This window comes from Theobroma cacao, chromosome 9 (genome assembly GCF_053813885.1).
Source record: "Theobroma cacao isolate CCN51 chromosome 9, ASM5381388v1, whole genome shotgun sequence".
Classification (NCBI taxonomy): domain Eukaryota; kingdom Viridiplantae; phylum Streptophyta; class Magnoliopsida; order Malvales; family Malvaceae; genus Theobroma; species Theobroma cacao.
The window spans coordinates 46,492,603-46,511,246 of record NC_142647.1 but is presented as its reverse complement, the minus strand read 5'-3'; the positions used below and the strand labels follow the sequence as shown (position 1 = coordinate 46,511,246).

The 18,644-nt window shown below is 31.0% G+C and overlaps 1 protein-coding gene and 1 non-coding gene across 2 annotated transcripts; one reads left to right on the top strand and one right to left on the bottom strand.

Annotated features, from left to right (window-relative positions):
- Positions 1-5,383: 5,383 nt before the first annotated feature.
- LOC18590395 (putative phytosulfokines 6) lies at positions 5,384-6,284 on the bottom strand. The gene is made up of 3 exons (XM_007015880.3): positions 5,985-6,284; positions 5,845-5,903; positions 5,384-5,738 (listed from the first exon to the last, which is right to left on the bottom strand). Exons 1-3 carry the CDS (start codon positions 6,241-6,243, stop codon positions 5,628-5,630), a joined length of 429 nt encoding a protein of 142 aa, XP_007015942.1. The 5' UTR covers positions 6,244-6,284; the 3' UTR covers positions 5,384-5,627.
- A 5,422-nt stretch (positions 6,285-11,706) lies between these two features.
- TRNAL-AAG (transfer RNA leucine (anticodon AAG)) lies at positions 11,707-11,787 on the top strand. Its single transcript has one exon. It is a non-coding gene; the product is annotated as a tRNA-Leu (tRNA).
- The last annotated feature ends 6,857 nt before the right edge of the window (positions 11,788-18,644 follow it).

The window sequence follows — 18,644 nt, the reverse complement described above, 5'->3', positions numbered from 1 at the left end:
AGACACATTAAATTTATTTTTGAGTAATTGCCACTTCTAGCACTATATATGGAGCTTGCACAATTTATTTGAAGACTTCAAATCTCTAGATCATATTCTCACCTAAAACTTCTCTCTAACTTCTCTCTTATTCTCTTCTACATTCTCTAAATGTCCTTTTCTTATTTTTTTTTCTTGTCACGACACTCAATACTTCAGGAACGATTCCGATCTTGCTCCCCGCCATCTCTGATACATCATTTTAATTATTTGCAATGCTTTTTCTCACTATCACAAGAATTCCTTTATAGGATTTGAGGGTTTAGATTCTATTTGTTGCAAATCTTGGGTGTCAAAACAATTCTCGTCTTCATATGATTAGAATTTTATCAATTAAGGTTACGTTTGGTTAGCGGAATATATAAAAATAAAATAAAATAATTATTATGTGAAGATAGAATAAAATGAGGATAGTTATTACGTAGTTTGACATGACAAATAGAATAGGTTAAGAATATTTATTATGATTTATTATAGTGTTTGGTTAGTAAAAATAACTTTGAAATAAAAAAGAATAGAGTACAAAAAAATAAAATACTCTTTATTATATATATGATTATTATTTTTATTTATAGTATTTTTTTAATATTAATAATTTATAATTTATTTAAAATATTAATAATTGATCATTTAAATATTTATATTTTATTTATATTTTAATCATTAATATTTTAAAATATTAATATTTTATTTATAATTTAAAAATGTTATTATGATTATTTATTTTTATTTTATTTTTAAAATATTATTTGTTATAATTTATTTAAAATATTTATAATTTATAATTTAAATATTAACCTTTTAATTATAATTTAATAATTAATATTTTAAAATATTAATATTTAATTTATAATTTAAATATTATTATGATTATTTATTTTTATTTTATTTTATTTTTTAAACATTAAGAATTTAAATGATATTATGATTAAAATATTAATAATTTTAATCAATTTTTAATTTTAAAAAAATATTTTTATTATATATTATTATAAATTCAAACTTTTTTCTTTCCATAATAATATTAATAATTAATAATTTAAATATTAATATTTTATTTATAATTTAATCATTAATACTTTAAATTATTAATATTTTATTTATAATTTAATCATAACATTTAAAAATATTAGTATTTTATTTATTATGATTAAAATATAAATAATATTAATTAATTTTTAAAATTAAAATGTTATTTTTTATAATATGCAATTAAAAATTAAAATTTTTCTTTTTTTATAATAATATTAATAATTGATAATTAATAATTAATAATTTTTTATATAATTTAATATTAATATTTTATTTATAATTTAAATGTTATTATGGTTCAAATATTAATAATTTAAATTAATTTTTAAAATTTAAATATTATTTTTTATAATATATAATATGTAATTTTTTAAACTTATAAAGAACATTTTGGTCTTTGTAATTTTTTGAGGCTATTCCTTGACTAAGGAATAGCTAATACCATGGGAGTGTTGGTATAAGCTATTTCTTAATTTTAACTTATTTTGGGTATGTAGGAACTAAACAAAGGAACATATGTTCCTTAGGAGTAGAGGGAGAATGGCTTAGTCATTCCTCCAACCAAACAACCAAACATGTTATATAAAGTTTTCAGGTTGTGAAGAAGAGCACTTATTTTGGTTAGGTATGCACAATCAATAAGACCTGTCGCAAGTAATGTTAGTTACTAATCCTGGCTGCCTGGCCAATTTCATGCTAATTTGTTTGCAAGTAAATTTGTAGAATGGTGCTTGCCATCTATACCTTCTATGGAGTAGACACTCTCAAATACTCTGAGACTTGCGTGTTTGCTTCTGTAATTTATAGCTTTTACATTGCTTTATCATATATTTATCTTGTTTTGGTCACATTCAACGGGCTTAATTTAACATCTAACGCTGAAAAGTTTATCCTGATTTGTACTGTTAGCTTTCTGGAAGCGTTAGGTACTCAACTACTCATGAACATTCAAAATCAGTCAACTTCGCTGATAGTAAAGCTTGGGGGAGAATTTATATTATATAGTATGTTTATCTCACTCTTGTTAGCTTATAATCAGCTGTTGTAACTAATTTCTCTGCTGGAAAGAATAATAAATAGCAAGTACCTGCCCTGTCTTTAAAGAGAGAGAAGAAAAAAAGTTACCCTCTGCTGGATTTTGTGAGATTTACAGTCTAGAGAATGGGGTTTTGTTTTCAACAGCAATCCAAGTAGAAAGGCTAAAACGCTTGGAGCATTGAATCATATGTTGTCCTTGTCAGACTTTGATACCCGCATCTGCTGGTAAGATGTGGCATGTCAAGGAAATTGCTTTGAATGATAGGGAGACATCCATGTTGGTCCCAGATACATGTAGGGAAACCAACCTGATATCGCGATCAACCGTTTTTTGTGGTGCGGTTTGGTGTGTGCAATGACTTGTAAATGTTGAGGTATACGCATAAGAAATTGGCCATTTAACCTCTACATTTATCTATGTTTTGGGTTCTTTTTCCCTACGCTGTTCTTGATTCTGAATTGGGGAATCAGTTGCCAGAAGAGGTGTTGACGTGTTGTCACTGCAAACTCACCCTCTAATCCTTGCTCTTGCACTATTCCCGACGGACAAAGGCCGCACAGGTGAAACAAAGATTAGTACAATTACAAATTTTCAAGGTCCTTCTAACAGCTATCAGAACATCTTATCAAAATGAAGGCAGAACGATCAAGTGGACCCTTCCATTTAGTCTATCTGGTTATGTCTGTTTCCCTGCGTGTCTATCGTGTTGTGACTATGCAAGTCTTTTGCGTACTTAAGAGGCAATGAAAGATCGAGAGCATGAAAAAAGAGAGAGTTTCAACAACATCGACAAGAACTGGTAGTTTTCATTCCCTCTCACAACTGAAAGTTGTCGGTTAAAAGCTTAGAAGGAAGAATTCAAAGTCGCATGTAGCACTGAAGTTCAAATGTTTGTGATTATCTTGAGTCTTGACTGGAACAGTCTCCAAGCACTTTTTTGCCTTAACACGCATTGCCCTTATATCAGACTGCTCAAGAAATTGCTCTTTTCTGTTAAAATTTGAGGTATATATATATATATATGAATGGGAGTTTTGGTATTAATTAAAATTTTATGTTTACTATTGCTGACACCTTCTAGCCACTTATCGGACACAAACTGAGATGTGGATCAGGGGTTTATGGATTTTTATGACTAATTCAGAGCGCATGATTACAGGCTTACAGTTTCACTAGGTAGCTAGAAATGTGTAAGCAGGACAGGTGTGCCTTCAACGAACGCAGTTCATTCATACAAAAGAATAAATATATCCTTACGTGTATTATTTCATTGTCTTTTCAGCATTCAGACAAAATTGCGTTCCTATATCCTGTGTAAGTCCATATCAATCAATCAATCTCAGGAAAAGCCATGCCTTATCTAAATGTAGCAAAACATTAAGGCACTGGACCCCGCCCCTCATGATTCGTCATCTCGCACTGAAGTAAAACAATTTCATCAGAATGCTTTTAGTTGCTTTTAATAATTCTCACTAGAATTGATGAACTTGTTCATATAAGTCGCATGAAAGCAGTGTGCAGGGAAGCATTTTAACGTGGGTGACATTACCTTCTCATCCTTTCTGCAAGTTGATCAAAGTGAATTTCTAAGGCACCAACGTTGGGTTGCTGATGAAATTAGAATTGTACACATCCATACAGGAGAAAAGGGTTGTCTGTCTGAAAACCATGTAGTGCCAGGATGATTCAACCAACGCTGCTAGTTATTTCATAAATTAAATATTATTTCTTGTATCTCTGGCTATGTTGAGAAATAGCATGTGGTAGAGCAGTGGCTTAGTTTAATTTCGTTTGCATTCGAACATGAAGTCATTTATGTAATTTTTCTCATCATTTATCTCCAAAACTTAATGACAAAATTATGAAAAATAATTCTCTTCATAAGTTTAATTAAAAAATATTTTTTTATTATATTTTAATTATTTTTAAACAATTTTTAACGTGACTTGATAATAATGTCCTTTAAACAATTTTAAACAAATTAAAATGATTTCGATTTCTTTATTCCGCCATTCAAATAAAAATTTCAAAATTAAATCTCTATTTTTTTCGCTTGTCAAATACTGTTTATCTCGTCATCCAATTCTTTCTCGCTATCCAAAGAGTAGAGATAATATTAAAGTATGTGTTTTAAGTTTTTAAATTTATTAGTTTTTATTCATAAAATCTTAAAGTTGAGGGGTTAAATTAATTGTAAATTAGAACATTGTATAATTTTAGTAGTTTAAACCTAGCTGCGAGCAAACAAATTAATTAGTTACTACTTATTAGGTATTGTATTACTGATTTTTAAATATTGTAACTGATTTTTGAATATTACGAGATTAATTTTTAAGCATTATGTAACTTAATCATTGCATCTCTTATATTTAGATATTATGTGATTAATTTTTAAACAATACCTAAGTCATATTATGTTTAAAAATTAATCACACAATACTTATCATTTAATCAAAAATTATTTTAAAATACTTAAAATGTTCAAAAAACTTAAATTTTTTTTTTATGTATCAAAAATTACTCTAAAATATTTAAATTGTTTAAAAGTTTTCTTTCTAATAAAAAATACTAAATAATTTGATAAAAAAAATTTAAAAAATATAAATTGATTTAAGATGCGAACTTAAATATTTAGATCGATTTCAATACACGTAATTTTATCCCAAATTTATTTTTTTATTAAAAATATAAAAAAGACTATTTTTCAAAACACGAGGAATATTTTTGAAAAGAACCTTTAACTTAATGCTGATATAGTTCTTTGACCCTGGTTTCTTAAGAAGAGGTTGCATTGACGGTTTCTTTCAATATTATACGCTTTGCAGTACAGATATTTACTAGCCATCGGAGTAGGCGCAAGTGAAGTGGTCCGAGTAAGCTAGTCAAAAGAACATAATTAATCTAAGCTGTGGAATCTGGCAGCCTACGGCCTACGCCTCTAGAACTAACACTTCCAACTACGGAATGTGAAATGCAGTTGAAATCTGATCACTAAATTCGCAAGAGCATAAATTCCCAACTGTCTGTTTAATTGCTTTAATCCCATAGTCACCGACCTAGCTAGACTTTAAAGTTTCTCCCTGGACCCCTCTCATAAAATTCTGGAACTACTTGGGGCTTGCCTCTTACATTTTCCTTTGCTGATCGAGGCTGTAGCTTCTGTTTTTTTCTCTATGGTTAAATCTGACACTCTAAATCTTCTGTATACATGCAGACTACATCTCAACAAGATGAGCTTGGTGGAATCAGCATCACAAATTTGAGAGAAAAAAGTTACAGACAAAACTATCTAGTGATATATAGCTGCACTTGGGTGTTACACTTACATTAATCATAAGTATTTAGTAACAAACATAGAATTTTAAAACTTAAAACCCATTCTACCAGTTCTCATACTATGAAGATCAAAGAAGAACTTAATTATACATGGAATAAAATCAAACCTATATATGTAGGTTCTAAGGTAAAAATATGAAGAAGCTACATGAACTTCAAATCCTTAGCATGGAAATTCTGATCAAGGCTTGTGATGCTGGGTGTAAATGTAGTCTAAGTGAGCCTCTGAGACTATTCTTCTTTTCAAGCATTCATCATCTCCAGTATCACATGCTTCCACCCCCATTAGTTGCTGCAAAGCATTGGGAAACCAAAACAATAGTACGTTATTAGATATTTAGCCAATATTATAGGATATAGGGTTCGAAGTTGATGAAAAAGAGGTAGTTTGAGCTTACATTTATCAGTTCAATGTCCTCTCTATCTGTGATCTTACTAAGCTCTACATCTTCTTTTCCTGCAAAAGATATCTGCTGAACTTTAGTTTCTAGATTAGTAAAGAAGGAAAGAGGACAAGGATACCGATCGAGAAACTTGCCTTGTTTGTTTGCTATGAGTCGAGCAGATAAATGGGAAGAGGAAATAAGAATTAGGAAGAAGAGAAGAAGAGCACCAGAAAGAAAACTTTGCTTCATGGTTTCAGCTTGAGACACTTTTTTTAACGTATGCTCACACTTAGACACAAATAGAGACACAAGGGAAAAGAGAGAAAAATAGAGAAGAAAGAAAGGGATGGAACACTTGAAAGTGTTGGGAGTTGGGATGGTGGAAGGGGGAGAAGCTGGATATAAATACATGCAAAGGAAGCTACCACAGTAAATCACATGAAGGCTTCTTAACCCCCCAAAGAAGGCAGTTACAAACTTATAATGCAATACCGCATGATGTGGTCCTAAAGCCATGCTTTTAGAATACTACACTCCATGCTTGTGTGACAAGAGCACCAATATTATGAAGAGAGAGAGAGAGAGAGAGAGAGAGGTAAAGCTTTAGTCACTGTCTGCCATAGTGGTCCTAGCAAACTCCAAGACTCTCCAAAAATCAATGTAATAGTGGTTGACAGTGTCTACAAGTCAACCTTTTGGACATGCTGACAGCTGTTGCCCATTGCACATGTTTTAATACATCACAATATTTGGACAAGTGGAAAGATGGTTAGCGTCTAGTTACATTATGAAAAGACATCATACATATGCACAACATCCTTTGTTTTGGGGTCAGGTAAAACAAAGCATATGAGAGCATTCCGAAATACACTACAAAAAATCCATTACTGTTATTGCATCCACATGTAAGCAGCCTGTATAAGTGGCAAGCCCAACTATCCTCAGTGGAACTAAGTCACAAACCCCCCCTTTTTAAATTTTTGCATCCTATGCTATTATACCAAACCCTTTGTCTAATTGTCAAGTTCTACCTAAGTTTTATTTTTCTAAGTGATACTTTTCCTTTGGTGCCTGGCACGGATATGAAATCAATTTTATATCTGTCTCCCAGATTTAAGTTTTCTATCATGGTAGTAATGCCCTGGAATCTGTTTGCATGGGGAAAGATGGGGTGATCTTTATTGAAACAATGGTACATGTTTCACCAACAATGGTGGGGAGCCACTTCATTTTTTGAGTTTGTCAGATATGTGTTTTGTCCACTCTTGATGGGTTATTTTTAAAACTTTAAAAAATGGTGATTATGCTTCTCTTTTGGAAGATTTGAATCTTTCATTATTTGCAGGAAGAATAAAAAATTTTCAAAAGAAAGCCATTGATGGGATTGGATTCTGTGAAGGCAAGATGTTTATTGTATGATCAAATTCTCTTGAGAATTGAGTTGGAATATTGAAAAGATCATGTCTGCCAGCCCCAGACAAATTTGATTGGGAAACATGATCAATATTTAACTCCTATATCAGGACTTTTACTAGGTCTGTTTGTGTCATATTGGAAAATGATACTGTTAAAATAACACATTTGTGAAATTTGAACCATTCTTTTGCACTCCTGATTTGAACTTGGAATTATAATATATGCATAGATTCGTTTGTAATGCAAGCATCAGATATTATTCTTTTCCTTACCATTTGTTCGAAGTAGGAATATTACAACTCGAACTTGAAATTTCCTTGATGTGAAGCAAAATTGTAATATAATTCTTTGCTTGTCTGAAAAAGAAAAAGAATATGAGAATTCGTCATTGCATAACATATTCATATAATTCGTTGATGAACTAAAACTAAAAACATATATAGAATAAATTTTTAGTAAAAAGAGCCTAACTTGTTGGCATGTATATGCTATCTCTTAATTTAATCATGTACATTTCTTTTTGGCTTGAAACCAATCTTATCACCAAAAGGGAATGCCCCATTGCCCATTTTATGTGCTCAACTCAGTGAAGATTTCCCCCTATACATCGAATATGCCACAGCATGTAGATAAGTTCTAAACTGATCTGTGTCATGGAGACATGCTGGATGGAAGGACAATATTCGGGTGTTCTCATGACTAATCATCTACTCATTACCATATATATATGTTTATATATATATGATGGGGATAATTACATAGTTGGTATCTAAACTATTATTGAATTCTTGATTTAGTATCTAAAATTTATATATTTTGCAATTAGATACTTGAATTTTTTATTTCGTTTATTAATTCACGCACATGACTAACATTGTTTGTCAAATTGACAACATGTCCAAAACATCTAATAAATTATAAAATGTGACATTAATGTGTTTATTTATTGTTTTTGGACACATCATCTATTTGATTAATTGTGTTAGTCTTATTTGTAAATTGATAGACAAAAACAGAGTTCGAGTGCTTAAGTACGAATATTAAAACTTTAGGTATCAAATCTATAATTTGACTATAATTCGAATATCAAATGTCTAATTAACTCATATTTTGTTGTCTTGATTATTTTATTATCCTTAGGGATTTGTGGCACCGATTTAATCACCATATTTTAAAAAAAAAAAATTCACACAGTTATTAAACTTGGTACCTTGATTATGATTGTTCCTAGTGTATTAAATGCAAAATCTTTTTTAACAGTCCTCCTAAAATATGTCTTTTAAGGTGTATATATATAACAATAATAATAATAATAATTATTATTATTATTATTATGTTGTCTTTAAGAGAATACCCTAAATGGTTAAAAACAAGAGAAATGAATTCAACCCGAAATACGTATTGGAACAAAACTTCCCTCCAATGGGTACTTGGTAGTTGGCATTAAATTTTGTTATATGTGAGACTTTAAAGTTGCAATCAATGTGTAGATTTTGTGGTCCATAATTTTAGACATTCACATTTCATTTTTAACCTTGTACTCACTGAGACAGTGACCAATGTCTTCCTTTGCTGCCCTCTTGCAGCTGAAAAGAACCAAACAAAAGGTTTTAGCGCATTCATTGCATGAATCAATCGAAAGGAGCTTTCTCTTTTCTGGAAGGGGGATAAGGGAGGGATGGCACTTCTCTATCTCGACGAGCAGTATATGGCTTTCAAAACAAAACCCATTCTTCCGAGTCAATACCGGTTGCTAAACTCAAGTGTGAAACACTATACCCAAACGTGACCTGTGACAAGCCTGCTTGTGAGCCTGATCGGATAACAAGACTCATAAAACACAAACACAAGTATTTGAAAGCCATCAACAAAGCATGGATGCCCCTAGCAGGAACCCAAAATTTTCACCCCATTTGAAAAGCATGGTGGGAACTTGGAAGTGGAACTTCAATCTGACAACGCATCGGGAACTTCACCAATAAATTTGGCCTCTTCCTTAGCCAAGTTTTGGCTGTTTTCTCCGGCAATAAGTCCTTAATTTACAGTAAAAATATATTTGTATAACACAATAGGTAGATAGTTGGTCCATGTATTTATTGGAGGAACGAGTGTTATGTTGACTTCGCAGTCACCCCTGCAGCCTGCTGGATTTCTTCGGTATTTGGGATTTGTTTGTCTCTTTGGAGCCCGGTATACTGGCGTGAACACTCCAAGGCTTCCACGCCTGGTCCTTTCTTTCTTTATTTGCATGCATGGCCCCCTTTCAGATATGATTCCACTTCTATGCAGTCCAACTCGTATTCCTGACTCTTTAAAATATGCACTCGATAATGATCTAACATTATTCTATTCTTGATAAAGTTCCATTTTCAAACCTTGACGTTTGTAATTCTAAGCAATATGTCGAAGACGAAATTATTTGTATAGCTATTAAAAGAGTGATAGTTTTTCCAAAATTAAAGCTGCAAAAGCAACACAAAAGTTTCAACTTTACATTAGTTTTCATTGCTACTAATAATGGCGAATGTATCACAACTCCACTATTGACTGTCCAATGAACGTTAGAGTTGACCTGCTACCCTGGTCTTGCTGGGAGCTGATCACGAACTTAAATTTGACCCAAGGTTTCAATGTGGAATGAGAGACAAGACACAGGAGGGAAGGGAAAGTGAAACTATATGGTCTGTAAGTGACTTGATGAATCAAAGAGATAGAAATGGAGTAGTTTGCTTTCTCCCACAGCTCCACTAACCTAAACTTTTGCTTTTGAACCCTTTTATCAAAGTCATATATTGCAACAGGGAATATGCCTCGACTCCTAACTTCAATGCATTGACATTTCCATCAAACAGAAAAAAAAGTACTCAGTACTCACAAATCTGAAATCCCTTTAGTTTTGGTGCTCCTTAGTTCCTCTTTTCCACCATTTTCCAGCTTTTTGGTTCCTTTCCCCTCCCTCATTGTATAAAAAAGGTCTTTCTTTTCTACCTCATCTCTTTGTGGCCTGTGGGTATGCCCAACCAAAGTAAGACTGACACTCTTTATCCTCATGCATGGACTTTAAAAAACCAGCAGATATTGCTAGTTTTAGAAGTCATGAAAGCCTTTGAGTTTGACAGCAAATATCTAACCAGATATATGCAGTAGCTACAGCCTAACGAGTAACACTCAAAAAGAGTTCGGATTTTGTGGCAACTTAAGTGATTTACCCTTTAAAACACTTCAGGATTATGTTATATCCTCCCCTACATTTGATTTGATATGAATTGATTCTTAAAATTTTATATAAAAGTTCAAGTCAATCACTAGTAATAATTTAAATTTAAAATTATAAATGGCAAGTAATTTAAATTTAAACAATAAGTGATAGGTTTGAGATGTCATCAATTATCTTTAGAAACATAAACACATTAACTTGGATCATTGCGAAGAGTAAGGCTAAGTTATGATCTAAGCCCTCTTAATCATCAGAGCCTCAATGTCATTAAACCCAGAAAGGATAAACTTTGGCAAGTTGTCAATCCAAGCCTTTCTTAATAGTTGTTTGTTACTAGGTAGAAGTTGAACTGATCATACACACCGAAGGCCAGTTTTTGCCATGAGAAGGGGAAGGGGGCCATTTCTACTTGCTAGAGATCAATTACAATGTGGATGTAATAGACATAACAGATAAGTATGATAATATTAATCATTAAAGTGCACCATCCTTTTTCTTTTTTTTTTTTTTTGCTAGTAGTAGGCTTGTAGATAGAAACAACAAATACTTGGAGATGGTGGAAACACCTGGGCGATTTCTCTGACCCACCTACACGCACAGATATGACACCTACCCAGTGAGTGACCAGAAAGTCACTCTGAAATACTCATCAAACAACTATACTATACTTCTGGTAAATTGCTTAAAGAATCTCGCATAATGTGCTGTCAAATCCAAGCTGACTTGAAGCTTTTTCTTATTACAGTCAAAACTCAAAACCAGCAAATTAATTTTCTTTGCTAAATACTGTAACGCATGCACCAGCTTTGAGTTCATTTAACCCAATCTTTGTGGTGTCTCTGGGTAGCTATGGTTCCGTGCGCTTAGTATGATAGTAGTAGCAGACAATTAAACCACATAATTTCATTTTCAAGAGAGAAAGGCTGCTTTGATGGCTGCCAAAATATCAGAGTCCTTCAACTCGTGTACTTGTTTAAGAGACAATGGATTCTCCTGTGCAAAGCAAAATGGTAGTGAGGTTTGCACTCCTCTGACACCCAATTGGGTTGGTAGGCTTCACTGATTGGGCCACTAATTAGTTGGTTTTTACTGTTTCTTCATTTTTCGCCAGAATGCGAATATATATAGTACATGACCATTGATTCCTCGTGCTTGCTAAAGTTAAAAGGGAGGTTGCCAGATTGCAGCTGAATCTGAGATACAAGAAACATTTATCTGTCATTCGAACACTTGTAATCGACGTTGAGATGGCCGAGTTGGTCTAAGGCGCCAGATTAAGGTTCTGGTCCGAAAGGGCGTGGGTTCAAATCCCACTCTCAACATGATTCATATTTTTTGAATTTAATAATCTTAAATGGCCTAAAAAATAAAGACCATTTCCTTTGCTCTTCCCCCTCTTTTATTGTGAAGTGATATCATTTCATCATTTATGCTCTAAGATTTGCCTTTCTGTCAACCATTAAGTCATTTGAAAGTCGGCAAACCCTCCCTTTGTACAATTCCACATCACCAATGAGATATATTAAAGTTCAAAAGATTTAAGTTAGAGTATTTAAAAAAATAATGAATACTTTAACATTTTTAATCAAATTTTGAAACCCAAAGTACAAGAGAATCAGATTACGATTGGATTGGACCAGAGTGTTGGGCCTTGACAAAGCTATCTATCATTTTTGGATCCAAGACATTTTCAGCCTCATTTGGGCCTAAGAGCTTAGTATAACAAATTGGGCTCAATCTGATATCTAATGCCGTCAAAAGAATATGTATATATTTTCACTCAACTTTTGGTTTTAAGATGGAGTAATGATGTCAATCAAATACGTTTGTACATGTATGTTTGTATATATAAAAATAGACACACACACACACACACATATATATATATATATATGCATACACGTATAGACATATATGTAAAGGCCAAATTGTTATCATTTTGCAATATAAAAGATTCTACTTCCTTGGCTTAGTTAATGTAACATTGCTGCCTAAAAAGTTAGATGCATTGTTTCAACTTGGAAAAGAAGACTGCAGTTTAGCCTACTCTTGAAGCATAAAAATTACTCCTTATTTCAATAATTTGAAAGCAAGCCCCCCTTCCTTCTGAAATCTTGCTATACACCAAGGTATGTACCTTTTCAAGCAGTAGGAATAATAAGAATCTCCTTCGATTTCTGAGGTCACAGGGCTTGTTAGATTTTGAATTTGCATTAATAAAACAAAATAGCTGGAGATTGCAATACCAAAGTTGGTTAATCAATCACTGTACAATGTCTATCTTCCATTGAGATTACAGTTCATTAATTAGCAGTGTTCAAATTTAAAAAATCTGAAGTTGGTAAAACCCATCAACTAATTTTGAATAGGACCCTAATTAATTGTTTCACAATCAAGTTTAGGTAAGGCGTTTCTTTGCTGCAATAACTTTTGTGTCTGTGTCTGATGATGAAAGCATAAAGAGATAGGGGGGGAAGGGCAGCAAGTTGATGTGGAAAAGAAGTAAGTTTGGTTCAAGCAAAATCCTTTCGACAAGAAGTTGTTGAAATAAATGTGGTGCAGGGCAATGTTGAACTAGTTGGAGAGAGACTAAAATGCTACTCAATTTCTATTTTGGGAATTGCCACTTTGGCACATAAACTTCACAAGGCAATCATGTGAAGTTTTGTAGGCACTCTTGATCTAAAATCTGGGGGGCTTTTTAGGTATTGTGAGTATGAAAATAGTTGTGATCTTCACTGCTTGGTCTGGTGACACCAGGGCTATTTTGTAAAGCATGTAGGTTCCCCATTCTTGAAAATTCCTCTTGTAACAATAAAACAAGGAACTTTTATGGAAATCCATGAATAATTTTTGCAATGGTATATTAGAAACTTTTCTGGAATTTTCCTCTAAAGTCATGATTCATGAAATGAATCAAGTTGGTGCAAGGCTGAAATCAATTGTATTGACATGACACAATGATTGTTCGATATTAAACTGTGGATGTTATATCCATAAAAAAAAAAGGGTGAGCTAGAGTGCTAGACAACGAAGAGACCAAAATTTAAATGACAAAAAAAGAGTGGGTTTATTAGTTGACCAAAGAAAATGGACATTTGGAGGATGACGATGAAGAGAAGCAAAGGAACAAGCCTTGAAAGTGCAAAAAACATTGAAAGAGAAGGATCAATGCAGCTTCTCAAAAAGTCTTGAGCTTTAGCTTTTAGCTTGAGCTTGAGCTTCTAGTAAGGTTGGTGAGTTTTGTGGTCAAGGGGCAAGGGTCAAGACACCAATAGAGACCCCTTCAATGAGTTTGTAGGGAGGGGGGGTGTGAACGCCTTCAATGAGTTTGTTGGGCGGGGAGTGTGAACCCCTCCAATTTGGAATAATGTTTTTCTCATAAACCTTTCTACTTCAGAAATATATATACCTTTCTGCTTGGTATCTTAATGGATGAATATTTCTATTTCTATACCCTGTGAAACACGCCAACACAAATTTCGAGGACATTATGGTAGGAATAGAGACAGATAAATGTGATCCACAAATTATTCTGATAAAGGTCCAGCCCTATAAAATTCCTTTTACTTTAAAGATATTATTTTGTTCTAAGTTTTAATAACTAAAATCCTTGCATTGCCAATTATTTGTTAATTTGTTGTTAAGGTGCAGAGCGAAGCGTTATAGTGAAATTTCTTTTAACTTAGTACCGCATTATTTGTTGGGATAATTTTTTTTAGTCTTTAAAGATAAGATGTCTTTAAAATTATTTTTTAAAAAATTTTAACTGTTTTTAATTAAGAGAAAATTTTTTTAAACAAAATTACCCTCAATAAAACTTTCTCATATTCAAACATATGTGTTGAAAAAATGTTATTTCATGTTGAAAAAATAATTGTTACACATTAATTTTTTTTATGATTACAAGAAATGTAACAAATAAAATAACCCTAAATACTAATTATCCAAATTTAAAAATTTTAAATAATATCTTTTTGTCCAAATCTATTTCATCCCAACAATAACGATGAGGTTAAATAACTTTTCAATATATCTTCCTTTCCATGTCAAATTCTTTTTTCACTTTAAATTTTATTTGATTAAGATATTTAACTCTAAGAGTTTATTTCTTAGTGAAATATAAAGATAGAGATCAAGTTACAAGTTATGTTTAAAAAATATTGTTATTACACGCATGTTCAAAAAAATATTATTACAATTGAAATTTTTTTTTGCACATTTTGATTCTAAGAGTTTATGTTGTAGCGACATACAAAGGAGCAAGTTACACATTATATTCAAAAAATGTTGTTACACGTCATACTTAAAAAAATTTTATTGCACATTATTTTGAAAAAAATGTTGTTACATATAAGCATGTACAAAAACATGTTGTTATACGTCATGCTATATTTAATAGATTTATTGCACGCCAAGTGCATTAGAGTTGTTTGATGCATATATGGTGTGTAGCAATTCTGTGCAATGTTCTAATTTACAGATTTCATTTCACTTATAATTTTAACCCATCAACTTTTGAATTTTGTGAATGTAAACCAATTGTTAATTTTTCAAGAAAATTTTGTAAAAAAATAAGAATTTTGAAAATTTTTAGAAAAAGAAGAAGTCGAATAGAGTAAAGGATTAACAACTTTAGAGCAAAAAACTCTCTCACCTTCATTCATATATATATATATATATATAACCACAAAATATCAAAAACTACAAATCTGAGATCTATCTACAATAAAAATAACAAAAAAAGAAAAATAAAACGACACTGCAAGTCTAAGTAAATGTTACACACTTTAGCAGAAAATGTTACACAACAAAACTTTAGTAGCAAATGTTATACGCCAAAGTCAAAGCTTCAACACCAGATATTACACTCCATAGCTTCTTTTTTTCTATTGATGTTACACGTCAAGACATGAATCATTTTGTTATACGTCAAAGCATATTCTACCACACTTGAATCACTAAAAAACTCAACACTAATAAATCCAAGAACATATTGTTACTCATCATGTCATGATTTTAGTCTGTAGACCAACGATGATATGGCAAGATAGCAAGAAATCGATAGAAAGAGTTTTGTGAACATAAACCAATAAACCCAATAACATGTTATTACTTGCCATGTCATGCTCTTTAGTTTATAGCTTAATGACGATATGACGAAATAACAAGACATAGACAGAGAAATAGTGATGGTGGTAGAATTAGAGAAAGTTGAATGGCGAGAGAGAAAAATGAAAAACATAACAAACGGATGGGAGAGAAAAAAATCGAAAGCATTTAATTTGTCTAAAATAATTTTAAAAGTATTTTTACCAAATCATTATAAAAGTTGAATGAAAATAATTAATTTTATGTTAAAAAATATTTTTTAAATAGACTTATCGAGTTGGTTATATATCACAATTTGCTTTTATTTATTTCTTCTGTTTGAATGACCTCCGGGTTGTTTGTTGTTTTGACCCTAAAACAATATTGTAAAGAGTGTTGGAGTCAATTTCTAATGTGGGACTTAACCTGGATTCAACACTGATTTTATTATGGAAAATTGTATTAAGTTTTCTCATGCACGTGTGATGGCTTATGTGGACAAATCAAGGAGAAGAGAAAAAATATAATTGGGGACAACTTTGTTCTTTCCAAGATAAAAACGTATATATATAGTATCATATGGTAGATAGGTTGGTCAGATTTTAGGTCTAACAAAATGTATTTTATCTCATTAAAATCGTGCATTTAAAATTAACATTAATTAATAAAAAATTCACTGAGGAAACTCGAAACAACATCACTTATTCACTTACTAATTATGTGTAAGACTTTAATAAATGTACGTGTGACATTAGAATCAAGAGTTGAAAATGTTTGGGGCTTTAAAAATCATGTACAACAATTTTTTTTTTAATTACAAATAAGGGTGAATAAAAGTTGATTAAAATTGACTTAATTTACAAAAGTTGGTTAATTGGACTATGTTAAGTCAGTTAAAAAGATTAATTCGATTAAGGGATCAATTAAATTGATTAAGTTAGGTTAGTTCGATTAAAAAAATTTTAAGATTGTTAACCAAATTAGTCGACTTTATATACACTATTTTTTAAGGTAAGTCTTGCATGTATCTTACTCACACAGTTTCATCATTTGCATATATAAATTAATAGCTTAGATTGCAGCAAACAAATGACAAGCATCATATAATCTCATTAGTTTTTTTTTATTGATTTCAAATTTTATTTATTTACTTTTATGCATATAAATATATAATCCATGTCAATATTCAACTTCCCAATACAAAAAAAAACCAATTTATACTTTTATATATATCTTTATTTAAACATTGATATCATTGATATAATAATATAAAACACTTATAAAAAAATTAAACAAAATACAAAACTAATATTTATAAAATTAGTTACATGATTTTTTTATCAAAATTTATTTACAAAATATTTGATCATCGTCTCACTTATTCATTCAAAAATGTGAAAGATTTTTATTTATTAAGCAATTTGTTTTATTTGAACAAATCACTTACAAGAATTATAAACCACCCACATAAAATCTAAACGAGTAATTAACTAATTAAGAACTTTTTATTTAATTCTTAAAATCTCTCAATCTTTAATACTAAGTTCACTATAATTTATATTAGGATAATTTTAGTTTTATGTTAAGAATTAAGATTTCAAATCAACACATCAAATAAGATTTATATTTAAATAATTTCATACTGTTTTTCAAAAAAATAGTTTAATAACTTCTATAATAATATTTTTTCACAAAAAAATCCTATTTCATTCACTACTTCGTTTTCCTTTTTTATTTGAAGCAATTACTAAAATGTCAACCATCGTCATTTTAATCTTATAGATATATGTAAAAATCATGCTTCTTGAATTGGTAGTGGAGTAAATTCTATTTTATTATGTAAAAAACTTATGTCACTAATTCATTTTATTTTAATATGAAAATGTTTTGTATCCTTTTCTTTTAATATCAAAGCACTTATATTAACCATAAAAAATATAATGTCAATACTATTTCAAAATAAATTATTAGGTAAATTGAAAAGTTAAAAATTTTAAAAAATAAAAAAAAGTCGATTAAGTCTGTTAAAACTAAATTACCAGACTAAAGTCAATTAATTAACTAGTTAAGAGTCAAAGTAAATAGATTCGATTAAATCCCTTAAGAAAATAAATGAAGTCGGTTGTTGAAAATTTTTAATTAATTTAACCGATTGCTCAACCTCTAAGTATGAATTAGGGTCTCATTAGGTTAACATAGATATAGACAATACCATTACAAACTTGGTGCATTCAATTTTCAACAACTTCTGGGTTAATCATTCAATTCTGTCCGCACTTGAGTCGACAATCGGCTCTCAAGTTTTAATTGCCTGAAAGGTTACAATGGTATTTGCGGCAGAGGCTGCAGGCTAATATGTACACCACATTGAATGTAATTAGCTTGCCTTTTAGAAGCAAGTTTTGATGAATTCAAATATCTATGCTTTTTCTAACTTGACTCTTTACCATTTCTAAAGGGGAAAAAAAAAATAGTTATAGCTTCATGTTTATACTGAAAATTTCAGCTTATTGTGATAGTCGATCCTCCATGGAAAGCAAACACTGAAAAAGATGAAGAGAGGAAGCATTGCCGTTTAAGCATAAAATATTTATTTATACTACCATACCTCACCCTTGCCACTTAAGTTAAACATGTGCTAAAATAAAAATAATGTAGATGATCTGTGGATATTGGTGAGCAGGCACATGTTTAGTTGGATAAAACAAAAGAAAAGAAGCCTGGGGGAGGTAAAGAAAGGTGTGCCAGCGCCAGGGTAGATGCCCAAGAAGACAGTCGATAATGACGAAATATTCAAACGGTAGGAAGTTGAAGACTAGTCTAACAAGGCTATTAAGACATGTGATGAAATTTTGGTCCCGTTTTGTTTGCTTTGTCTTCTAGCTTTTTCTTTGCTGGCTAAAGCAACTGGCATCCATCAATTAAAGAGTTACGGATTTATTTCAACCCATGCTTCCGTACTCACTCTACAAGACCCCTTCTTTTTTAATTTATCATTAAACAAAAAAACATATCTTTAATAATTATAGAAAAAGTTATTTCTACATTAATACTTTATATAAAGTTTTGAATGTTATAATATAAAATA

Coding starts and splice junctions, on each gene's coding strand:
- LOC18590395 (XM_007015880.3), bottom strand. CDS start 6,243: ATGTATTTATATCCAGCTTCTCCCCCTTCCACCATCCCAACTCCCAAC. Junction 5,904..5,984: donor ACTCATAGCAAACAAACAAG/GCAAGTTTCTCG, acceptor TATCTTTTGCAG/GAAAAGAAGATGTAGAGCTT. Junction 5,739..5,844: donor AGGACATTGAACTGATAAAT/GTAAGCTCAAAC, acceptor AATGCTTTGCAG/CAACTAATGGGGGTGGAAGC.